Source organism: Cupressus sempervirens, chromosome 4 (assembly GCF_028749045.1).
Source record: "Cupressus sempervirens isolate cs-2001-9-10 chromosome 4, ASM2874904v1, whole genome shotgun sequence".
NCBI lineage: Eukaryota > Viridiplantae > Streptophyta > Pinopsida > Cupressales > Cupressaceae > Cupressus > Cupressus sempervirens.
The window spans coordinates 918,177,331-918,188,090 of record NC_143121.1 but is presented as its reverse complement, the minus strand read 5'-3'; the positions used below and the strand labels follow the sequence as shown (position 1 = coordinate 918,188,090).

Here is a 10,760-nt window from a genome sequence, read left to right as displayed (position 1 = left end):
ATAAGATTAACATGGGTGGATAAGTTAGGTTGAGTTCTAGAGCCAAGGATTAATGATTGGGTTGAGGATTAGTTATGGGTTGAGGATTTGATTAAAAAGAATGTTTTAATCAAAGGGGAATTTGACATTAAATTAAATGCATATTATGCATTTATTCAATTTAATAGGAGATTAGGGATTTAATTAATAATCAGATTATTGATTGTCATTTAATTATCAATTGGACTATAGTCAATTAATTGAATTAATTAATTAGGGGATAACATAAATTAATGAAATGTTAAATACTTAATCAGTAATGCCTTAGAGGATGACTAAATATGATTACTTAAATGATATAATTTTAGGTGTCTAAATAAGGGTCATAAAGTTTGTAATGGTAAGTTATACCTTCATATTTTCAAATATTTTTTCATATTTTTGATGTAAAAGAAAAAATAATATTAATATACCTTCATATTTTGAAATATTTTTTCATATTTTTGATGTAAAAGAAAAAATAATATTAATAAAATGATAATTTTGATATCATTTTATTAACATAGTTTTAGGATGCGAGTGAGAATATATATTTATTAATTAAACTAGACTTAATAATATTATTAAATAATTTATAATTTATTACCTAAATAAATATTATTATATTAATAATATTTTAAAGTGATTTATTATAATCAGAATTTATTAAATTAGTAATTATACATTATTTAATGAAATATTATTAATGATGCAAATAGATATTTAATTTCACTTTTAAGGGTCAAGAGAGATTTATGGCCATAGTCTTAGAATCATAAGGGGGATGAAGTCATGTGGGGGCCTTAAAGGAGGAATTAACAGGGCATGACCTTTTGATCACCTTTGTGCCTTTTTATAGTTGTTTGATAGGCTCAAAATAGGCTCGATTGGTGCATATGACCTAGAGTTATTACTAGCATTAATGATGCATTCAATTATAAAAAGCATGAGTATGAGTTGAAGCGTCATTGCAAAGGTTCATATTTTTGCTTTGGGTTGCTATTGTTTTTGCATCTTTTTTTTGAGTTCTTTGCAAAATCAAGACGTTTTGTAACTCATTTTGGAGAGGTATTACATATTTGTAACACCTCTGGTTGTAATATGTAGCTTGTGTCTTCTTAATTTTTTGTGTTTGTGTATCACTTGTTGGTGCCTTGTGTAGAAACATATAAAGTTTTTTACATGTTGTAAATTGAGTTTTTTGTAAGAGTCAGTCCCACACTTGTGAGGAAAGTTCTTTCTCCTCTTAGGGTCAGAGCTTATTTAACTATCTTATAAATTATTTATGCAAAAATTATGTTATTGAGTTTTGTGTTAGCTTTTTATATCTGTAATTCCCTTGTGTGTAGGTTTCAAAGATTTCATTTGATGCATCTCTATAGATACCATGTTTCATTTTATACACCCCTCTAACCTTTCCCTTAGCAAAGACCTAGTTTAAATAGTTCTAGGTGAGGTGGTCTTAAGAACCAACTTACTTTAGAAGTTAGCTTCTATTATCTTATTATCTTAGCCAATAATCATAGAAGATTTCCTTGTTCATAAATAAGCTAGTTTACTTAACATGGGTGCTCTATTTAGATAATAATAACATCAACTTTTAACATCTTCAAATTTAAGAAAAGGAAAATATCAATCTTTAATTTCACTCAACAAATTTCAATTTCTAAACTATTGAATCACAATATATAGAATAATACTAAAATTTTAATCTTTATTTAATATGTGATAGAAAATCTAATTCCAGAAATCTAAACTTTTATTACTGTTCATAATTTAGCACAAAGCAAATTATGAAAAAAATAAAAATAAAAAAAATTCATGGTAGAAACAAACATTAATAATATTTTCCTTCCACTATGATGGTCCCAATGCTTCCTCGTTCGCAGACTTCCATTCTCTTTTTACGAACTTCTCTCTCCATGGAGATGGAAGCTGTATCGCACCTTCGAATAATTCTTCCGACCTGTCCACAGAATATTAGCTTCCATCGCGTCATCTTACACGAGTCATCATTATTTCCACCTTTCACCAGCTTAGGAATCATTGTTTCCAATGCATCTTCTCTCTGTGCCACCGAAAAATTACTCTCTGCTCTTGGATGGCAACAATTATTTACATTGTCCGATTCAAGTTTTAACAATTATGCCACTGGCTTACTCCCGCGTATGGTCTAGCAAGGCGAAGTATTCCTAGGTTGAACGATATTGCATTTCAAAGCACATGCATTTTTCATGCTTCAAATAATATTCCTTACATTATCTCACTTCAATTCATTCTCCTGCATTTGCATTTCCTGGAGATTCCAAGATCTTTAGGTGTATCCGATAGGCTAGCTATATTGCAAGGTCTGATCCGACGGTACCGTAACACTATTTTTGTTTTGCTTTTCGGTTTCGGTTCAGTAGTCTTTTGATATCTTTGCAATACTCAATCGTCCTCAACGTTAAGTTTTTTTTATCATTTACAGTTTAGTCCAAATGGAAGCGAGCGAGGGAGCGTTTGTTCCCACAGGTGACAAAGAAAAAGAGGTAAGAGTTGCGGGCTTCATTCCTTTGCATTTTGTTATGCTATTGGAGTTGATACGATTATAAGCTGATAAAAAACTATTATTTACGAAAAATTGTCGACGTCAAGGTCTTTTGTCAGACATGGTTCAAAACTGAAATCCCCACTTTTCTGCATTTCTATGCTTCACCTTTAAATTCTATTCGCGGTGCTTTTTTAGTTAATTCTTGAATTAGTAGAGCTCAGACTTCGCGGAGAAGGTATTATTTGTATTAAACCCCCTTTTTTTTTTCCGTGAGCTGCAGTTTCATGTTCTTGTTTTCGTTTTTCTTTTGCATGCAAAGAGAGTACTTGAGATGTCTTGATCTTGAACGCAGCATTTAGCCTCAGTGTTTTGGGTGGATTTTGGTCCAGGATCTTATTCTAACCTAGAATGGAGGGTATCCTTTCTAGCTTAACAAGACAATTATCTCATTCAATTTGTTTTGTCTTATAACTGTCCAAGTCTGTATTAGAAAGTATTGGTTCTAGGGAGACCTAAAATTTCACTACATTTTGTATCTTTCTGCATGCTGAATGTATGTGCGTGCCAAGAAACGAAGTTCGTGAAATTAAGGGCGCTGTGAACTCACGTCTCAAATTCTTTTCTGAATTCTACTTTGAATCCCACTATCTAAACTTTTGGTACATTGATTTTGAACATATGAAGTTGAAACATTATTTTTATAATTCATCAGCGCATTATTTTATCTGGAGATATAACATTCAACGTCTATCCAGTATTATGCTGTACTTGCTCACTTTTTCTTGTTTTATATTGAATCAAGCAATGGAAATAAAAACAACTGCTAATACAAACCAGGAAGCGAAAATTCCATACAACCAAGAGTACAAAACAACAGCATCGAATTTGAGATAGCAGCATTTGTTGTAACTATTTGGAACATGAAATATCACTTGCATGGAACTGGAGCAACCGAAACTTGATTTTTTTTCAAATGATGATCGTCAGTTGTTTCTTGGGGCTTCCTTGCAGTTGCGAACACAAAACAGCAGCTATACCTTAGTGTTTGGCTTTCTTGATGAACATTATAATTTGAAAAAGAAGCCACGCATCTACAGTTTTTATATTTTAAGTAAAATAGAATTTCTCACAAAATCAGCCACAATATTCAAGGCACATATGCAGGCCAATTCTGGGTACGATATATCCCACATTCAGGTCCTGGTCCAAGCTCCTATGGATATGACCAGGGTTTGAATTTTCTTCCCCTGGAATGTTCCACTTGCAACTTTCATGTGGCGGTTCCCAAACATTTTTGAACTAAAGATGCGCTTTCTGAAGGATTTCTGTTCAAATTTTCATTCTCGTAGGGGCCCTCAACCATATCATTTTGTTTTTATTGTTGGTTTTATCCGCATTGAGAATGGATAAAGACAGAAAAGTCTGTGCCTCTCTAATCGTGTAGATGACATTGAAACTACGTGAAACCAGCTCAATAAGTACGAGGGATTGACAATGCCTTCTAGACTGCTTCAGATATTTTTGTCGCTCCTTCCTCATGAAAGGAAAATCATTTAAAATTCCTTTTCTTTTTTCTGGTCTGTTTATTTTTTCATTTTTCTTTGATTTATTAATTTTGTATTTATGCATTTTTTTATTCGAATATATTTCTGAAAGAAAAATGTTTTATCCAGTATTACCTCTGGACCTGTTTCCCGCATAATGGGGACATCCCGGAAATTCAGAAACTTTTGGAGAATTTTTAATTTTGATAATTTGTTTGACTTTCACTCTCATGTGAACTATCAATTTAAATTATTTAATACAAATATTATATGTTATGGCTCTATAATGTATATAAATATGCTTTATCCATGTTTTCATACAAACAGTTAAAAAAATCCCTTTATATTATTTAAAAATTTCCCTATATTTTATATAGCTTTTCTTATTGCTGTCCTTGCGAGTCCGGGAAAAAATCCGTCCTAAAAACCTGTTTCCACATCCCTTCATCCCTTCATCCTGACATTGTGGGGTAACATAGGTTTTGTCTGCGCATGTCCCAAAAAATATGTTTAAGACTTTCATTTTGATGGCAAAATGGGCATTTATCTGGTTGGACCATCATATGTCTCAACCTGTAATTGACCGACACTTTTGAAATGTAAAATCTTCCAAGCCAGAATTGAAGCATTAGCCTCAACCTTAGACCACCGAATTTGAGCATTCCAATTTTTTCCATATCTTTTCTCATTACTTACATTTCCGCTTTTGACGCAATCTAGAATTTAATGGTAAATCAGACAAGGCTCAAATAGATTTTTATTAAAGGAAAGAAATTGAATTGATGATTAGACAAATGCCACCAATCCTTTGAGAAATCACATTCCAAAGGAGTGCAAAGCTTCATGACCAGGAACTAGAGATTTCACAAAACTGAAAAACCCTTTAAGCCTATTGAACCTAAGTTATCAGATCCTTATTTCGGGTGCGATCCTGATTTAGATTCCTTCCGAATTCCTCCAGCTTGTGCCTGTGGATTCCTTTGATTTTGCACAGGTTCTTGCAGGATTCCAGCTAGGCATACTCGTACTCGTACTCATACACATACACATACACATACACACACATATATTTGAAAATATCTATATGTATACCCATGTACTGGAACCTGCCCAAATAATTTGCTTGGTGAATCCAGGAATTCGAATCCAAATTCGAATCTGAATCAGAAACAGGATCGGCAACTTAGGTATCCCATTTTAGAGAATCAAAATCCCACAAATCTCTGAATGAATGAACTCTTGAATATTTAATAAGCATGTCTTTGAAAGGAATTAGCAAGAGGTTGCTCTTAAATTTGAATGAATCTGTTCCACCAAATCAAAGTGTCACCAGAACTGAATCCATGTTGCAACAAGTAATTTTCCCAATTCAACTATTTACCGTCATGCTTTCTAAATGGACTGGAAAGGAATGAAGCTTTATTATGAAAGAAAGTGCTCATCATAATTTTATTAACCCACTGGATAGATTGCCATTTGTTTTTGATTGAGGCTTGGTCAGTATGACATTGAACCAAGATTTTCCAAGGTTCATCTCCATTAGCACTCTAATATTCCTGCCAAACACACCTCTAGGGTTTTGAGGACCAATAGATCTAACCCACCTTTAGATTTAGGTTGAATACAATGTAAGCAGGATGCATACTTGAAACCAGCATTACCATTCTAGTTGAACCATAAAAGTGGCGAGCAAGTTTGATAAGAGCATCATAAACATTTTCAGATGGCATCCAACAAGAGTAATGAATGTGTAAACCAAAATATGCAGTTCACAACTTCAATTTTGCCAGCTGAAAATAAAAAATTGTTTCCCAATGCAAAATTTAATTTTCACTTTATTAATAAACTATAAGAAAATATGGGACAGAGACAAATAGAAGCAGACTAATATCGCACATGACAGCACTGTGCTTCTTATTTTCATCCAAATACATAACACTTATATAGAAGTTTAATCTCCTACATTATAGGAACCACTTCCTAATTTTATGATTTTCTCTAGCAACTCACATACCTATAGTCTCCTGTATAATTAATAACATAACTATCATATAACATTCTGACAGACCACACTAACAATATTATATTCTAATAATATTAATTTGTTTGTCATCAACTTTATAACTATCCTAAATATCTATGTGAATGCTGATTGCCAACAGAAATCACTCCCACATATCAGAAAGAGAAGCAACCAACCCAAAAGAGATGCCCAAGTAGCAACAAATCTGTCCATGTTTAATTTGCTTCCATTCCATAAGAATCCAAGGAGGAACAAGGTCTATTTGTATCTTGAGGAATTTTATTTTATGACGACCTAACTTTGCCCTAGTAACAAATCAATAGAGATTAAGGGCGTCCATGGCATTACCGATCTCCTCCTCAAGATATTTTGAATAAAAAACATGTTATCATCAGCAAAATGAGAAGTAATCCAGATTGTGGGTTGTTTTGTATTCTAAGAGTTAGTTTACTGAAGTAAAATGTGCAGTGCTTTTTGAGTCTGGGTTTTTCTCTTGAAAGGATTTTCCCATGATATATCTTTTGTTAATAATTGTATACCTCTATGCATGCTCATTATCTCATTTTGAATGAGTTTCTATTTTTGTAATAGTTAATATTTGTAAGAAAATTCACACTGTTTCCCTTCTTGGATCAGTGTGAGGAATCTTTTTCTACACCTAAGCTTCCTTTTAAGGATTCATGTTGGAGATAATCTCTCCTACAAAATGGACCTCACTGCACTTCCGGCAGGCAGTGCAGTCTTGGGAAGAGAATAGTTTTTTTTTATGGACTGCCCCTATTGATGTCAATCTTGCTTGACAAATGGATGCCTACCACTGTTCAAGGAATAGATGCCTATCCTATTTGATAGATAGATGATGGATTCCATCCTATTGAAAGGATCGATTCCCATTGTGTTTGATGAATGAATGCCTATCTTGTTTAATGGATAGATGTCCATCATTTTTTTTGATAGATGAATACCAGAGTTTACAACAAATGAACATTTTATTACAACAAATGAACATTTTATAACTTAAAAGAAATTGACAGAAAAACAAATTGTCAGTATAACAGATACTAGAAGATGCCAAGAAAAACTTCCTATCAAGGAAATAAAACACTACAGTTAGGTATTCGTCATTGAGTATTTAGATTTGTTTAGGTGATTGGGACTGTGACATCTATTGGCATATGGCTTAATCTTTTTATTTTGTGGAGTAACTTGATTCCACAAGAAGGGACGTGAGAAAGTCTTCTATATTTGCATGGATCTCAATCTCATAATGGCATAGTAGCTTGATTTGTATTTGAAGTGCTTAATATTTCAATCTGTAAGCGATCAGCATGTGAATGTTGCAAAAACTTTGAGGAAGATTATTGGTTAATTTGCTGTATAATTTAAAACCTATTGAGTTCTGATGAGCAATGAAAGCATATGAGAAAACTGCTTTAAGACAATTTTTTGTAAGTGACAAACATGAAACAAGTTTCCAGTTGGAAATATATTCTATGGTAGATTTTGCAGAAAACAAAGATCTATCTCTACAAGAAATACAATCTCAATATAATAATTCAGTGCAGGTTGTAGAACCAGAATCAGTATGCAAAGAACATTAACAAATAAAGTAAACATTCACAAACCAAAAACTAAATTCACATATATGCTTAGACTAAGAAAGAAAATAAGAAGTGCAAACCTCACGAGAGAAAACACTCCATGCTTTCTTGATTCTGTAGATGTGTCCTTTTGCTGTGGATGTATGCTCAAGATGCTCAAAAGTTGCTTCAATGGAGATGGGTAATGGCAAATTGGTAGCTTTGTGAGCTCTCAATTTGGCATTATAAGGGTATGGTTGATGGCTTTGGTTCTCAAAATAGCATGGTAACTTTAGCTCAAAGATTGTTGATGAAATGGCTTGGGATGGGATTCAATTTATAGGCTAAGGGCTTGAGGGATGGAGGGCTTAGATGCAAGGATGGGGAGATGGTTAAGGAGGGCTAAGATGCACTCAAAGGGGAGCACATGGATTGTGCTTGTTTAGCACCAATGGGAAGGTGACACTTGTCACAAGGAGGATGAGTGTGAGAGGGTAGGGTTAAGGGTTGGTTAAAGTCATGATGAGTGGGGTTGAGTATGTAAGAGGGATGTAAGAGGAATGAGTGTGGAAGAGGGAAGAATGTGGAAGATGGGTGTAAGAGTCATGAGTGGGCTTGTAAGAGTCTTTATGTTTTGTAAGAGCACTCATGACTTAGTGGTTGGGTTTTTTGAGGGAAGACTTTGGTTTGGATTAGGAAAGTCTTAAACTTGTTTAAGGAATGTGACAACATTAGGGGGTGGATTAGGCTTGGGTTTAGGATTAGATTAGGGATGTTAGAGATGTGCAAGTGGATGGCATTAATGAGGGTGGGTGAGTTAGTGGCTAAGCTTGGTTAGTATGGGTGGATGGGGTGGATTAGGCTAAATGGAGGATTAGAGATAGGTTAGGGTTTTTTGAATTTGAGGATTTCATTTATCAAATAGATTTATTTAATAAATGGGGATTTTTGGAATTAGATAGGAGAAAAGGATTTAATTGATAAATAATAGATTATTTGATTTATCAATTAGGACTATAGATGATTAATTAAATTAATCAACTAGGGGATGACAAAGGATTAATAAGAATTTAATTAATGATGCCTTTTTAGATAACTAAATAGGATTACTAAAGCGATGTAATCAAATTTAGGTGTCTACACAGGTGACCACATTTGTCCATATTGTTTATAGTAATATACACATGCAGGCAATGCTATAAAGGATAGTAGAAAAAATTTCAATACCATTTGTATTTTTTTGAGCATTGTTTTACTCGACTTCCATGCTAGTACTTGGAGATTTTATTGGTGCACCTATTGACCTTGGTGTAAAGTGTTGAACCCATCAAAATAAGATTTTACCTCACTGATACCAGACTTAAACAGCAGTGATCATATATCTATTCAGACCTTTCAAACTGCGGTAGGTCATATTTTTGCAGTGTTGTAAACTATGATAGATTACTTGTGGAGTACATTCAAGACAGTAAACTATACAGTGACCCTTGGGCTTGTCCTTTTTTATATGGGCTAGAAGTATAATTAAACAATTATAATTATTAATTGAGGCCAGAATTCTTAAGTTCTTAAGTGACCTCTTTTATGTGTTATGCTCCTTATGGGATCTCTTAGAATTTTCGCTTATTATTAGATAGGCTATACTGTTAACTCATTTGCACAAAGGGCCAAAGTCATTAACATTTTAAGGTTTTGATTGAGATTGTTTAATTGTGAAATTGATGCATATGGCTCCCAGGATTCTTTAGGAAATTTGAGTATAACTCTAATGAGATTAGCAAGATACTTGTTAGGGAGCAACCTTAAATGCATGCATCACTATGAAGATGATGCAATTTTCTTTATGAGACAATTAATTTATGATACAAAGATTTGGTGCAAGAAGCCTTCTAAGAATAATTTCCTATACTTGATGTGCTAGGTGAATTATTTCCGATAATAAATGTACTACTGGTAGAGTACTTGCCAAGTTGCAAAAACTGTCCGAGTTTTTTGGCCTAGCAAGTTTTTATGATTTTTATTGGCACTAAAAAACTTGCCAAGTATTTGTTTAAAACTCATTCATAGTTTTATAACTGCACTTAAAGGCAAAAAAGACCCAAATTAATTTCATTTCTCATTTCTTCACTTGTATTTTGCTAAGAGGGGAAAAAAGTCTTCCAAACACTTGGAAGCTGATTTCTATCAATTTGAAACGGATTTGAGGTGGATTTGAGAGGTGAATTTGAAGCAGATTTGAAGTGGTTTTTGAAGAGGATGACACTAGTGATTTGGAGAGGTTGGTTATGGAGGAGGGGAGTGGATTTTGTTTCACACTAGATGACATCGAGTTGAATGAGTAGGTGTTGCTAGTGCCAAGAGAAGCTAGAGGCAGAGCTACTTTTAGGATGGAGTATAGGCCACAAACTGAGTCAAACATACCGAGCAAGGAGGCACATGTTACAAAATTCAAGAATTGGCAGATTAATGGATTTCCGGATGATTGATTGATTAACAGAGGAACAAATGTGTTCCTTATAAAGAATTACAAGGATGTTGTTTCTAAAAGAAACAACGTAGATTGAAGACGAAATTAGAAACAAAACTAAAGATAGGATAGGAAACATTCCTGTCTGGACTGAAGACAAAAGAGACAGGATAAGAAACATTCCTATCTAGACTGAAAGACGGACTATAGACAAGTAGTTGACCATTATGGAAAGTATTTAACTAAGGAGATAATATCTTAATACCCTCCCTTAATGGTCAACGTACAAATGTCAAAACATTTTGGGATAATTGAGACCCTCCCTGGATCTACAGAATGCTGAAACCAAGAAGCTTTGCCAGAAGAGTGCTATAACTCAAAACATATTGCAATTACAAAACTTCGTTTATGTGGGAAAAACGGTAAAACCTAGAATCTCACTCAACCTTGCGTATTACAGACAACATGAAATGATTTTTAAGGAGAAAATCAATAAACCCAAAAAAAAAATAGAAACAGATTCAAAAGGCAAAAAATGCAGCTTCGCTTTGATCAGGAAGCTCGACAACTTGTGCTATTGGTTGGGAAGCATTTT

At 33.7% G+C, this 10,760-nt stretch overlaps 1 protein-coding gene across 7 annotated transcripts in view; it reads left to right on the top strand.

Moving 5' to 3' along the window:
* The first annotated feature begins 1,956 nt into the window (after positions 1–1,956).
* LOC149564395 (CHD3-type chromatin-remodeling factor PICKLE-like) overlaps positions 1,957–10,760 on the top strand; it is a 342,454-nt gene continuing 333,650 nt past the window's right edge. For 5 of the 7 annotated variants that reach the window (XM_089827450.1, XM_089827449.1, XM_089827448.1 and 2 more), the window contains exons 1-2: positions 2,067–2,366; positions 2,489–2,549. In XM_089827450.1, coding sequence (XP_089683576.1) covers positions 2,499–2,549 — 51 coding nt within the window. In that variant the 5' untranslated portion in view covers positions 2,067–2,366; positions 2,489–2,498. Of the gene's footprint in view, positions 2,367–2,488; positions 2,550–10,760 lie in introns of all 7 variants that reach the window. The other 2 variants (XM_089827446.1, XR_016364201.1) reach the window with 2 other exon arrangements.